This window comes from Cryptomeria japonica, chromosome 1 (assembly GCF_030272615.1).
Source record: "Cryptomeria japonica chromosome 1, Sugi_1.0, whole genome shotgun sequence".
Lineage (NCBI taxonomy): Eukaryota > Viridiplantae > Streptophyta > Pinopsida > Cupressales > Cupressaceae > Cryptomeria > Cryptomeria japonica.
Window position 1 is genome coordinate 240,513,385 of NC_081405.1, and position 15,249 is coordinate 240,528,633.

At 41.2% G+C, this 15,249-nt stretch overlaps 1 protein-coding gene across 8 annotated transcripts in view; it reads left to right on the plus strand.

Annotated features, from left to right (window-relative positions):
* The window catches only part of LOC131034168 (uncharacterized), a 209,591-nt gene that overhangs the window by 161,173 nt on the left and 33,169 nt on the right, over nucleotides 1-15,249 (plus strand). Inside the window, exons 5-6 of one of the 8 annotated variants that reach the window (XM_057965558.2) lie at nucleotides 2,525-2,600; nucleotides 2,783-3,056. The exons of 5 other annotated variants lie outside the window; for them this stretch is intronic. In XM_057965558.2, the coding sequence (XP_057821541.1) occupies nucleotides 2,525-2,581 (57 nt within the window). In that variant the 3' untranslated portion in view covers nucleotides 2,582-2,600; nucleotides 2,783-3,056. Of the gene's footprint in view, nucleotides 1-2,224; nucleotides 2,425-2,524; nucleotides 2,601-2,782; nucleotides 3,057-15,249 lie in introns of those variants that run through there. 2 more of the 8 variants (XM_057965557.2, XM_057965559.2) reach the window with 2 other exon arrangements.

Below are 15,249 nucleotides of genomic sequence, written 5' to 3' on the forward strand. Positions count from 1 at the left end.
TAGATTTTCCTGCTCTGGCAAATGTGGCTTGTTTGGCTCTCTTTGGACATTTTGCAACAAAGCGTCCGAACTTATCGCACCTATAGCATTGAATATGTGATAGGTCTTTCTTTGAAGTGTTCTTGCCTTGATGACCCTTCCTCTTCCTAAATTGCTTCTTCTTGGTTGTCTTATTTGTGCTAGTATTTAGGACTTGAAGGTCTTCATCTATGTTCTTTTGTTTTATTCCCATCTTGTTCAATCTTGATTCTTCTTGAAGACAATCGTCCCTTAATCTTTCAAACTTAGGATACTTGGACCTCGCACTGATGCCTTGGATGAATGTACTCCATCCACTAGGCAACCCATCTAGAGCAATGAGTGTTAACTCTTTGCTTTGGATCTCGTAATCCAGAGTTGCTAGTTCATCTCTTAGAATTGATATCCGCATAAAGTAGGCGTTGATTGTCTCCCTCTTGTTCATGGTGATATGATTTATTTCTCGTTTTAATGCCAGAGTTCGACTTGCATTTGATATCTCAAATGTGCTTTCAAGTGCTTTGAACATTTTATAGGCTGTTTGATGTTTTCTTATGATGGGCATTATGTTGTTTCTCACCCCATCAACTATTATTTTGATTGCTTTTTCATTTCCTTCAATCCATGCGGTTTTGTCAGGTTCATTTTTAGGTTGATCATTTTTAGTTTGAACAAATGAATCCACTTTGTGCTCCTTTAAGATCATCTGGATTCTGAACTTCCAGGCTGAAAAATCATTGCCACCTCCGAGTCTGTCTTCGAATCTGATTGCGTTGGCCATTGGAGAAATGTGATGTAGTATATAACCTTGTTCTTAAATTATTCACAAAATTGAATAGCCTCGAGTTCGATCAACCTGGCTCTGATACCATGTAAAGTTATATTCAATTGCAATAAAAGAACTATTATATATATGTGATAATATTGTCTAATATTTTATTGTTTCATTTGTAGGCTGAAGGAGAGAGATCATTTACGTTTTTTATGTCTTCTCCAAATGATTCATATCGGGCTTTATATGTTTAGAGGACCGGTCAATGGATGTCTTGACCGGTCATGTCATTTAGACATGACCGATCAAGGCACCCATTGATCGGTGCCTCTTCATAGTGCACATCCCGATCTATGTTATGTTTGGTAACTAACATTAATAATTAAACTCTTGTTGGAAGCAGTGTTTAGTTAAGATGCTTTGTTAATGGCCCGAACAGGTTTATGAACTAAACTCGATAACAACAGCATTCTATATGCTATCGGGTTACTAGCCTGATAGCATTAGATCGACGCTTAACTATGTTAAGCAAGTCGTCGATCTAATCCTTCTTTTATCAATGTCAATATCATAATCATGATCAATGTTGTAATCCGATAAACATATTCAGTTCGGAAAGCATAAATCAGATAGCATAATCAAAACAGAACAAAGGAGATTAATAGGTTAGGAGAGTCTTACCTTGCAGAAGCTACTAATGCATTAACACCAAAGACTCCAAACCAATCTAGTTTTGCATCGAATGAGTGTAATGTCTCCTTTTTAGAATTAAAATATCTTGGAGGCCTGTAGCCTATTTCTTATTTTTCAAAGGCCAAGGGATAAAGTTGGGGAAATATCTTGATATTATAAGTTTTCCTAGAAACTTTTTTTAATAATATTGTTAAAAGGACGACTTATGGATTATTATTTTAAGTGGGCCTGATGAAATATTTCATTGAAGTGTTTTTGAACACCTTTGGAGGAAATATAGGTAGGTATTTTTTTTAAATTAAAAGGTGAATGTAAAAGATGAAATTGGCACTGATAAAAGGGAATCGTTTGTTATTTTTATCAAACCGTATTTTAGAGCTTGAGCATTTTGTTCATCTCCATGCATAAGGATGAAAACCCTTTGGTGCAGAAATAGAGGACAAAAATCATCTCAGTTTCCAGTTGAGTTGATTCGATCTAGGAATCCAGTTGTGTTGAAAGATTGCAGTTATTCTAGTTCCAGTTTGGTGATCGAATATTTTAGTGATAATAAGGATTTCATATTGAATAGTAGATTTGGGTGATTTCAAAATATGAGTTTATTTTCTGTTGGCAGATCTTGCTTATTTAATATTATTATTGGGTGTACTAATACCTATCCTACTGTATTTTTGGTGGGAGTTGCCATATCATTTTCTGCTTATTATATTTTTTTATGTGGGCTGCTGTACAATTTTGCAGTATAATGTATAGGACATATTTTGGACACTACTAGAAAAGGGAGTTGCGACTTATTTTGGGAGTTCATTGGCTGTTATTATCTTCATCTTTTGCCACTGTACAAAGTGGTGTGCTGTATCATTTTCAAATGGATTGTCATTGAAATATATTTATAATATTGAGTTTTTTATTCAAGCTGCTGCTGTACCCTTTTCTATGAGTGGCTGTACAGCCATGTTGGTTTCAAATATCGTTATCAGAACTTGTAAGTGTTATTGCAGTCTATTTCATATATGTAATTACTGCTGATATCGTTTTCAGAATATTTGGTTGCCGTTGCATGAACACATTTCTTGGTGTTTTCAGTTCATTATATGAAGTTTCCTGTTAGTTCTAGGTGAGTTTATTATATCGATATTTATGTTGCTATTTAGCATTTGTTATTATTTCAATATTGTGAAAAAAAATCACAAAAAATTCAGAAACTGTAAAAAATATCAGAGAGGTTCTTTACAATTGGATTCTATAATTCTGCTCGAAGAGCTACTCATAAGAATCTGATTTAGGCCATGTATGCAGGGAACAAAGTAACCTCTATTGTCTGTGAGGAGGATTAATGACCTTATTATGAAGGAATTAAGATGAATTTGTCCTTATTAGTGAATAGTATCAATCTCCTAGCTAGCTCATCGGATAACCGCTTACATTATGTGGGGGTTTGATTACTTGATTGTTAAAGAGCCCTATATTTCACTGCCTCCCGCTGGCTTTTGTGATTTGAAGATAGTTTCCTGCTGTATGGTGACTATCTTGTTGCATTGCAACTTGTAGTTCCTGTAGGGCTGGTGTGGAGATGGGGCATTTTTCATTCCAATTGTGTTACCAAAATCTAACTTTGCCCCCTCTACTTACCTGCTAAATGGTGCCTTAATGTAGTAATGTTTTGCTTGATTTGACTTATTTTGTAATGGATGAAAGAAAAGGCTTCTAGTTGGCAAACATTGTATCTATTTATATTTGTTCCAAATGAGTGTTTGCCCAAGGCATGTTGTCAGTTTATTGAACTCCCAAGGCTAGATTTGTTGACAGGACCTGATTAAATATCTTTCAAGTGTTTAGTGTTAAGGCCTTTGTTTTCTTTATACTTGATGATTGAATGCCAAGATACCAAAAAGTGTTCCAAGGCTTCCTTTGTTTCATCAAGATGATTTTTTCAAATTGCCACTAATTTTTATTTAACTGATCCATGGAGGGGTAAGAGTGTGACAAGATAGATAGTCATTAATTCTAGGACATATCTTACCAATTGGCCTTTTCGTGTAAATGTTAAACCTTTTGCTAGTCTAGTGTGCAAGCTAGTACTCAAGTCTTCTGATGGTTTCCCATCATGCTTTAATCATAATGGACATTCAGTGTATTGAAAATTTAGTTTAGTTCCAGGCAATCCGTCCTCATTGAATCCCAGAATCTGAATCACTTTTTGTTTGTGTTACCAATTGATGTTGGCAAAAGAAACTGTGGGTTTATTGATGTGTGTTCGCTGTCTTGAAGCCAGCTGGTTGCTTGCATTAATAAGGGGTCAATCTTGGTTTTAGCTGACTTCATTTTTGTGTAGGTGTATGTTGGGTATACATTAAATGTGTGATAATTTTTTTCCAGGCACTTAAATTAGGTTAGCCAACAATAGTGATGATTATGACAAGTGTCATAGGGAAACCCTTTTATCACTGAAATTGTCTATGTATGATTTCCCTGAAGTCCATAATGATATGTCTACTGGTACATTGTGGGATAATCTAAAAATATATATCAAGTCTTAGAAAATGTATGGTCTTGTATTTTAAAATATGTTGTTTTCTACCAAATTGTATAAAGGTTGTTTTTGTTAGAACATCTCAAAATTAAGGATCTTAGTGATCAATTTACTACTGTCAACAAGCTAGTAGACAACAAGGATATGATTGCTTTGACCATTAACACCTTGCTGTTTGCCCTCTCGGGTAAACGGTTAAATGCAGAAAGTAAATGCACAGAACATAATGGAAATATATTAAATAACCAGCCTCTGTATTAATTCCACAGTCCATGTACAATAAGTGCTTATAACATTACATCTGACACGACTAACATGATCCTACTTCGAAGAAAAGGTACACAATATATAATACCCGAAGGGGTGCGACACAACCGTCGCGACTCCAACTACCTACCCGTCGGCTAACTAACTGACCGACGTAACTCATTATTACCGACGACAACATAAACATAATATAACAACATAACATAATGATTATTCCCGTCAACATCATCCCCCCCAAGAAAAGAAGTCGACTTCGACGACTAATACAAAATAGAGATGAACGGCAGGAACTACTGACGCTAGTCGGGCCCGGATCTTATACACTTGGTGCGTCCTCGCCTGAAAACCCTTTTCTGCTACCATCCGATGCTCAAGTGCGGATTTCACCAATATTGCTTCCTTTGCCATCACAGTCCTCCTGTGCCTAACCCAAAGTTGTCTGCAAAACACGTTTTTCAGTCTCAGCTTCCACCAACTGCTACTCAATTGATACTATCTCCCTAGCCAATTTGTCCTCGATAGCCACCCGTGCTGCTCTCCCGGCATCCAACTCTTGGGTACGCTGAACTAAGTCTCACGCAACTATTGCCTCCAACCTGGTGGTCAGCTCCTCCCGAGCCCTCTACCTCACGTCCAGCCGAGACATACTCCGAGTTCCTCAAAGCGTACCAGTCATGCCTGGAGGTGGCCACAATCTGCTGGCACAAATGCTAGGAGACACCTCAAATCCTCCATCACACTCCCCAAAGGCTAAAAACTGAACCGAATAACTCCCTGGTGTCATACACCTGCGCGGACTTGCAATGCCTTCCCTCAAACTCTGTTTGTTCCCAACCTCCAAATCCGTCTCCCTCTACGGCTTATGGCTTCCCTGCCAATGCTTAGCTGCAGGGTTCTTGCTCACAATACGGACAACCACAACACTTCCCGTGGTCTTCTGTAGCTCAAAATAAACTGGGGGTTTGGGGGCAACGCCCCCAGCGGGGTCGAGGGGCAGCACCCCTCGCGGGGTCTGGGGTAGCGCCCCAGCGGGGTCGAAGGGTAGCGCCCCAGCGGGGTCGAGGGGCAACGCCCCAGGACCCAGGTGCGCTCCCAACACCAATTTACAACCCTCAGAACCATACGAAAGTCCATGGCGCACAACATTTCAGTGATATTTGAAGATGCCAAAAACCCTTCTTTTCCACTCTGAATTTCCAGTGTCCTGGCTTCAAACTCTAGCGAATCATTTTAAATCTGGTCGTCGTTGTTTTTTTTTTTTTTAAACACCCTTCTTACCATACGGACACACCTCCACTAGCACCTCCGATCGTGCGGCCACTTTCTCGTGCGGTCGACACCTTTCTTACCATACGGACACACCTCCAGCATATCGACAACATGCTCAACTGTGCACACCGTACGGTCCTCCTTCCGCACACCCAACGCAGTTCAACCGTACAGTGACCACTGACGACGAAGCGACTGCGTGTGTGTTTGTGCGGTTGCATGGCTGTGCGGCTGTGGGCTGCGCGCTGTTCGGCGCGTGAGTGTGCGGGCGGGTGAGTTGTGCGGCTACGGCTTTGTAGTTGCGGGTGCCACCGTCGGTGGCCCACCGCACGATGGTCACTGTCGGTGTTACCATCGCACGGTGGTCGCCGTCGGTGTTACCACCGCCGATGGCCCACCGCACGGTGGTCACCGCCGTAGGTCCATCCTTTTTTTTTTTAAAATTTTTTTTTGACCGTATGGTCGCTGTCATACAACTGTATGGTTTTTTTTTCAAATTTTTTAATTTTTTAATCTTTTAATTTTATTTTTTGTCGTACGGATTTTTTTAATTTTAATTTTAATTTTTTTAAAAGTTGTCTAGAGAGTCTTTGGCTCGGGTCCCCTGTCTCTGGGATCGCCCTTCATCCTTCTCGGTTTTCCTCGCCCAAAAGTCTCCTGCTTTTGTCTCGTGCCTCTCGAGTCGCCTGCCCGGCCTCTTAGGTCCCCTTCTATCCTCTCGGGTCCCCCTTCGGGCTCTCGGGTGTCCGTCCAGCCTCTCAGGTCCCCTGCGCGCTTCGCGTGGTAGGGTTTCAATTTGGGCCCGTTGGTGGCAAGTCTATTTTCAATGGCCATCGGAAGACCTGGAACCACAAATTCTACAGGGACCACGACCTCCTTCCCGTACATAAGAAGAAGAAGAATAATAAAGATTTTGAAGACTGCGGTCTTCCATACAGGGTTCCAATCGTTGCCAACACTCTTCGGATTATCTACGTCGCCAGGGTTTGGGGCATCTCCCTTCCAATATTCTTTGTATTCCGGCAGGTACACCTCTGTTGGTTGCTCTGGTTCCTCTACTTCGAGCCTGTAGCTTTGGAACATTTCGTAATCCTCCATTTGCCAGTGGAAGAGCCCGTTAAGTGAGCATACCTCATCTTCAGAACATCCCTCCAATTCAAGCACCCCTTCACTGTTCGGCTCCATCGCGTTCTTGCCCTTGCTTTCATCGGGACCCCCTTCCCCTTTATTAGAGTCCTCTGAATCCGAGTCAGAAGAGGTGAGCTCTTCGCCGACATCTTGGGTGTGTAGGTCAATGGTATATTTCCGCCCTCCCTTCTCCATGGAAAGGGTATTTTTCTTCCAGTTGTGGTTTACCCTCGCGTTGATCAACCACGCTCTCCCCAGGATGGCGTCATAGCCTTTCTTCTTCGAGGGAATAACCATGAAATCTAACAAGAATGGTTGCGTACCAATTGTCACTTGCTGGGCCATCAACAGGCCAAGTGGCTTAATGCCGTGTTGGTCCGCTCCCACCAGGTTGAATATGGGTGGCCATAGGGTGGGCTTCCCCAGCCGCTTCCATGTTTCTTCTGGTAGTACATTCACCCCAGATCCCCCGTCCACAATGGTGTCCTTCAGAATGGTCCCACGGATACCCATTTCTACCACAGCTGGGTGTCTACCCCTGCTCAAGGCTAGTAACATCGGGTCAGTCGAAGGGCTGACGGAAACCTCCACCTGTGGTGTACTCTTCGAAGCGGTGGCGGGAACCCCTACCTGTGGTGCACTCGACGATACGGTGGCGGGAACCCGTACCTCTGGTGCACTCGACGATGCGGTGCTTTGCACATTGGTGAGGATGGCAGTCCTCAATTGTGGCATAGAGTCTAGAAGGTCTTTTACCTTTATCGGCACCTCTATCAGCAAGATTTGCCCAATGATGTTATTTTCCGCTTCCGTATGGGATGATGTACTCGCCACCTCGTTGTCCCGTCATTCGGTCGTCATCTCACGTTCAATATTGGCCTTTGCCTCCCGTAATCTCTCCTCCTCCGTACGGGGGTCGGGATAAGTGGCTTTTTTTGTCTGGGCGCGGGTGATCGCCAGTACTTCTTTCTCACCAGTCTTCTCAGCCTTCTCAATGTTGAGGAGATTAACCCCTGCCTGTGGACAATTTGCGTCCTCATGGTCGCCTGGCCCACACCAACGACAGAGGTGCTGAGGGGTGGCTTCCTTCGTGCAATCACGGGCGAAGTGCCCCCACTGATTACAGGCCCTACATTGGATAATTGGCCAGCCCTTGGCGTCATACTGGATACGGCTTCCATTATTGTTATTGTTGCTATTCCTTCCGCTGCCGCGTCTGTTGTCCCGGTATCCTCCAGATGATGCCGTTGTGTTAGTATGTTGGCCGGTACCCGTTGGTTCGGATGTTGTGGCCTGCTCCGTGAACAACACCTAGTTCATTTGCGTACTTCGGGTTTTCATGTTGTATGGGCACTCCTTGGTGGAGTGTCCCATCACTTGGCAAATCTCGCAGAATGCCTTCTTTTGGCAAGTACCCTTTGTGTGCCCTTCCTCTTTGCACTCAGTGCACCATATGTCCCCTTTGTTCCGACCAATGCTTCTCATTATTTTGAATTCTTTTCTCATTCGCTCCAGGTCTTTCTGGAGCGCTTGCACCCGTTTGCCAGCCTCGTCGTCGCTGCTGCTTTCCTGTGAAGAGTCATCATCCTCGGATGAGGATTTATTACTTTTCTTCTTCTTTGATGTTTTGTGTTCGCTCTCGAGGTCCATCGCCCTATTATAAGCGTCGTCATATGACGTTGGGGGTACAATTTTCATCTTCCTCCGTAGGGAGGATTTCAACCCTTCAACGAGCCATCGTTTCTTCAATCCATCTGCGAGTTGGCTTTCCATTTTACCCATGAGTTCTTTCAGCCTTCGACTGTATGCCCGTACTGTCTCCCTGGTACCTTGTTTGGTACTGTATATCTCCGTTACAATTTCATTGTCATCACGGAGCAACCGAAACTCCCTCGTGAATTCCTTTTGTAGATTGGCCCACGTGGCCACTTTTTGCTTGTCCACATCGGAGTACCAATCTATGGCAACTCCTCGTAACGTGGCTGGGAACTGCTGTACCCAGTCATCCTAGTCTGTTACTGCATTGGCGGACCAAATGGTTTCACATGTACGACAGTGCCGTAAGGGGTCTTCCTTGCCCTCCCCTGTGAACTTTGGCAATTTTTGTTTACTCGCCATCCCACCGCTGGGTCTCGCTCCTCTAATTCCTTGTGTGCTTGTACCTGGTGATCCTCCGCCTCCTGCAACTGAACCTCCACTCGTGGGTCCTTCGGAAAAAGTTGCTGACACCGAACCAAACAAATTGCCTCCCGTACGATACCCTTGTGCTCCCTCGGCACCTTCGGTCGTACCGTCACCTTCCGTTGTCTCCCTCCGGTTGGTTGTCTCCCTCTGGTTGTCCTCTGAAATGGACAAATTCTTTAGCAAGTCTTTGGTAGCGTCGATCAGGTTTAGACTTCGCCTTGTTTGTTCCACTAACTCTTCACGGCTTCTTACCCTACGGTGGTATTCTGGCGAACTGTAGAGTTCTCCTTCGGCACCCTCCGTGACTCCTTCTGGCAGCCCTACAACAGTGTAGACAGTGTAGTTCTCTTCGTCTATCTCTGCCTCCGCAACCTCCGTGACACCTTCTGGGTTCCCTTCGGGCAACCCCTCGGCCGGTCGTCCCTCGGCAAGCTGCCTTAGCCTACGCCTTCATTCTATCTGCTGTCTGAGATTCAATGCGGTTTGTGCCACTTCCCATTCGTCACTCTGTATCTTTTTATTTTTGTCCTTATTTAGTCTATTGGGCATAAGTCACTTCCATACATAGCAACCACACGCCATGTACACAAAAAAACTTTTATTATTTTTATTTTTTATTTTGCCTTTCGGCCACAATTTATATCAGCAGTGTGTCGGGATTATTACAAGGTTCAATTTCCCCTTCGCCTCTTGCCATCACGCTTTGCGTCCCACGACGATTGTTCCCTTTGCGCGTCGTCGGCCTCTGGGTCAATCTCACCGACGGGTAGGCTCGTTGTGTCCGTGCGCCATCCGTGTCTTCCGTTCCCGAGTTCGTCTAGGCAACGGCGCCAAATGTTTGCCCTCTCGGGTAAATGGTTAAATGCAGAAAGTAAATGCACAGAACATAATGGAAATATATTAAATAACCAGCCTCTGTATTAATTCCACAGCCCATGTACAATAAGTGCTTATAACATTACATCTGACACGACTAACATGATCCTACTTCGAAGAAAAGGTACACAATATATAATACCCGAAGGGGTGTGACACAACCGTCGCGACTCCAACTACCTACCGTCGGCTAACTAACTGACTGGCGTAACTCATTATTACCGACGACAACATAAACATAATATAACAACATAACATAATGATTATTCCCGTCAACACTTGCCTCCCTTCTTTGAGACTTCTATGGAGTCTTTGTATCCATTGGCTGAAAGACATTGACTTTTGATGCCACAAAAAGAGCATGGGCAAGAAATGTTAGAATGTTGTCACTGATGTCATTGATGTTTTTGTGGTCAGGCAACATGAGTCCGATATACTCCAGTGTAAGCCTAACAAGCTCCGGTATACATTTAGGTCTGACATATACCTTTTTGGTCTGCATTGCTCCCTACTGCCAAATATTCTCGTAAGGTTTTGAAAACATGTTTTGATTTTAGTCTAAGGTCTATTTTGAGATTTCAGAGGATAATGTATTCTTGCGGCAGAGTTATGGGTCTGGTAATAGTATGCCCTGTTTACCGGCATAGTGCAATGTTAAGATTTTGGTCCGGTCTTCTCCGGAAACAATGGTTGTATGTTGGTTTCGGTGATTCCACCTATTCCTTGGATCGTGGAGAAGTTCTTTTTGTTTTGGCCGACTTCTTCGGTATGGTAAGTGTAATTTTTTTTTTTAGATCAGAAGTGAAGGTAAGCAGCAGTATAGACGATTTTGAATAGGTACTACTCACACAGAAATCTTCGAATATGTATGTAGGGTATCACATAAAAGTAATTATATTGTTTATCAGTCTCCGTATTTCTCTAGTTGCATAACATAGATTTTTCCACGCTTGCCTCACACTTTTTCCCTCACCAATCCGCACGAACAATGAGTCCTTGTACCTGACTCAGACAGATGAACAAACACGTCTCCAAATTGAGTTGCACGACTTGAAAGGGGTGCGATAGTTACTAACTAATCATTATTAACTAAACCTAATCCATACGTTAGGTATATGAATCACTAACAATTGTTTAGTAATACAAAAAATCTGTAGGTAAATCAGCGATAATCAAATGAAGAGGTTAACACGAATCAGCAGTAGTAAAAATAATAAAAATGCTTATTATTAGTTGACATAACAGTTAGGTGGAAAGAGGACTCCTGCTGCTATAACATCAACAGTAAGAACAATTGAGCAGTATCGTGTAAAGGTTTTTGGGCTAACCCTTCCTTTGGTTAAGCCGACTTGAAGTAGACTCAGTTTGGTATATATACAGTTGCTTGGCAAAGGATAGACATGATCATTTTGATCATATCATATAGTTGTATGTGAACTATGGTGAATGTGAAAGTGATTATGTATAGTGAATGTGAAAGTGATTATGCACCTCAGTGGAATTGTATCTCATGCATGTAATAGATACAATCTTAACAGTTCAAATTTTGTAGTACTGGTTGTAAGCCATCCTCTGGTAGTGAGCTGTTATATTTTGGGCAGTGAGCTATCCAGGCATTGAGCCCTCCGACAGTGAGCCACCCCTGTACTTTGTAACCGGTTACATAATTTTTGAGAGCTCGATCCTCTCCGTGGTTTTTCCCGTCTTGGGTTTTCCATGTATAATTTCTGGTGTTATGTGGTGCATTGTGTTTTTGCTTATTGTTCATTTCAATTCTGCAATTAAGTTATTTTATATGGATGGTTGATTAAAAGTTGTAATAAATTCAAGGGAATATTGATTCACCCCTCCCCTCTCAATATTCCGGATGTTCAAAAATAACAAATGGGTGAATTTACATTTGGGGATACAAAAAATGTTTTGGCTGCTTGGTTTAAGTGCTAATCTCAAATTTAATTTTATCACACTTCTTACACTACCTAACCAAAGAAAAAGGTGAAATGTTTTGCTGTAGCAAATTTGGACGTTTCAAGAAAGAATGTTGGAAAAGATTGTACAATCTGTTTCTCGAGAAACATGGTGAAGCAATTGTGGTTGTTGCTGAGGAAGAGCATAATTCAATTTTTCTCTCTAATGGCATCTTTTTCAGACAACATCAACAACAATTATTGGTTCTTTGACTTAGGGGCATCCAGAAACTTCATATGTTGAAGGATTAGCGTATTAGGTTCACCATTGATTCAATCAAACAGATGCGTTTCACTTGATGATGGTAGATCACATATGGTTGAAGGGAATGGAGATGTTAGGATTGCACTAAATGATTCTTTCAAGTTTTTAGTATGCAATGTTAAATATGTTCTTTCCATGAGCAAAAACCTATTATGTTTTAGTTCGCTTATCAAAACCCTTATCCAAGTTAAGTTTTATGAAAAGAAATGCATTGTTTGATGTGAAACAAGACAAAATTGTTCGGACAAGGGGGTTTGTATAAGCTTGCTTATCTTGTTGTAGCTAACTTGCATGCCTTAGCAATCAAAGATAAAGTCAATAGTCTTTGGCATGAAAGATATTGTTATCTGAATCTTCAATATTTGGCCAGACTCAATGGAGCTCATATGGTTGAAGGGCTACCCCTTGTATACGAATAATATGGTGTGTGTTGATTGTTTGGTAACAAAGGAAAAAAGGTAAGAGCATGGTGCATGATGCACAGTAAGAGCATGTCCTACAATTATTGGGGAGAAGTTGTGAATGTATCAACGTATATCTTGAATAGTAGGCCTTGCAAAATATCACACTAGAGGAGGCTTGGTTAGTTAACACACTTAAGGTAACATATTTTTGTGTTTTTGGTTCAACCACATTCACCTTAGTTCTTGAGTAGAAAAGACATAACCTAGATTCAAAGACTATTAGATATTTCTTTGCTGGTTGTAGTGAACAACCTAAGGCATATAGGTTAATTTATATTTCTACTAACAAAGCCATTGTTATTTAGGATGTTGATGGAAAAGAGAGCTGTATTTTTGCTGTAGTCATTAGGAGGTTAGCAAAGTTCCTTATTCTAGTACGATGATAGCTTTGAAAAATGAACCCTCTAGTCCATCACGACAGCTTATGCATTAGCCTCTGACTAGTTCTTGTCCACTTTTCTATCAAAGATGTAGGATTGAAAGTGTTCCCACTTTGGCTATGTCTCTTTTAGACATTTTGACTTCATATCATGTGCCTACGACACATTAGAGACCTATGAGGTACTATTCCACTTTAGATGGTGTACACGAGGATGAACTTCCTCAATCAGCTCAATGACCATGAAGAAATGAAAAACCAATTGTTGTTTCAGCTATTGAGCGTGTTCATTTTGCTCTATCTTTTGATCTCCCTTAGGTTTTTGAACCGCACAAATTTTTTGAGGCAAAAACGAAACCAAAATTGGGAATTGCTATGGAGGTTGAGTATGACACATTAATGAAGAATCATATTTGGGAGTTGGTTGAAAATCTTCCATGTAAAAATCCCATTAGATGCAAATAATCTATAAGGTAAAGTGCAAAGCTGATGATTTGTTGGATAAGTAAAAGGCACATCTAGTTGCTAAGGGATATTTGCAAAAGGAAGGGGTAAAGTTATAAACCATGAAGAGTCTTTGCTCATATCGTTTTTTTTTTATTCGAGACTTTGCTCATATTGTTAAGATGGTGACATTTTGATTGCTTCTTTCTGTAGCTACTCAATTTGGTTGGAAAGTGTATTAGATGGATGTCAAAAGTGCCTTCTTGAGTGGAGAATTGCACAAGGAGGTTTATATGATGCAACTTGATATTTTAGGTTCCTATTCCTGAACTTCTGGTTTGTAGATTGATTAAGTCTTTGTATAGGCTCCTCAAGCTTGGTATCTCAAAATTGATAAAAATCTTTTTTTTTGGAACTAAGAGTTGTTTTGATCCTAATTTATGTCAAAAGCAATGGTAATGATATTGTGACTGTTATTTTATATGCACAACCATTGTAGTTCAACAATGGTAGTTCAACAAGAAAAATCAGAATTGTGTGCAACTTTTAACATTTCTGATCCTCGCCTTCTACATTATTGCCTAGGAATTGAGTTTGATGGTCTGATCGTTGCAACTTTATGATTGAAATCAAAGATGCCACAAATTTTCTGGAGCACTTTTGAATGACAGACTGTAATTCATCTTCTATACCCATGGAGTGTGGAGTTAGCATATGGTAATCATCCGCTATTAATGAATCACTCCATAGATAGTTGGTGGGAAGCTTTATATGTCTTATATCCACTAGATTGAAACTCTGCTTTATTGTTAGCTATCTCTCTCATTTTTTTTATCAAAATTGAAGCTTTCTCATGGAGAGCTACAAAGCGATATTTGTGGTATAAGGTACTCTCGACTTTGGGATACTTTATCATAGGATGACAATTTTTGCATTGATTGGATATCCAAACTCTGATTGAATAGGATCAATTTTTATTTGATGGTTTACTATTGGTTGCATCTTCTCCTTGGGTTTAGGAGTTGTTTCATGGCAAGGTAAGCTTTAGGAAGCCATACCTCTATCTTCCACTAAAGTTGAATACAAAACAACCATGAGCTCTAGTTGTGAACTAATTTGGTTATGACATTTTTTAATAGGTTTTCAGCTTCCTCAATATTTTCTTACTTTACTTTTTTGTGATAATCAAGGAGTATTGAAGCTGGTGAGGAATCTAGTGTGCCATGCTTGAACTAAAAAAGGTCCAGATCTATTGAATTAACTGGTTCTAGTTATCCAACTAGTTCTTAAGCTACCTTTGTCTCTGTCATTGGATATGAAGCTGGTGTTTACTCACCAAAATCTACTGGGTCAGCTATACAATCAAAATCATAAGTTGCTACTAATTCTCTAGCTACCTTTGCCTATTCTCTAGCTTCCCTTGCTTCTATACATCACGCACATCGAGATTCATTATAACTTTATCTGAGATCTAGTGGATTGTGAATCCATTTTTCTTCATTTCTGCAGTTCTTAGGAGCAATCCACTGATTTAATGACTAATTTGTTATTTTTTTCAAATTCAGGGACAAGCTGTCTTCGAACATGTAGTGTCGTGGCTAAAATACTCTGCTGGTGAAGCGGCCACCAAGGTTCAAACCCCTGCTGGGCCATTGTGCTTGCAGGCCTTGTGTCTTCGCTGGGCCGTTGTGCTCGTAGGTTTGAACAAGTGAAGTGTGGGGATGAGGTCCCCCGGTTGTGGCCTCACCGGTTCATAGCTCCAGGTCAAAAGCGTTTCATGTGGGGCCAGAGGGCGTGTCATGCCAGCATCGCCGGTCACATTAAAAAGGTTACTAGGCATTATTTAAAAAAATAAAAATAAAAATTCAAGGACAAGCTTGGTGTGTTTCTAGTTTAGTTATTAAGAGGCAAAATTAGAATATTAGTTTAATAATGTAGTAAAGTGTAAGTGTACACTTGTTTGTGACAAGTAGTTGTAGTTGGTTATGAA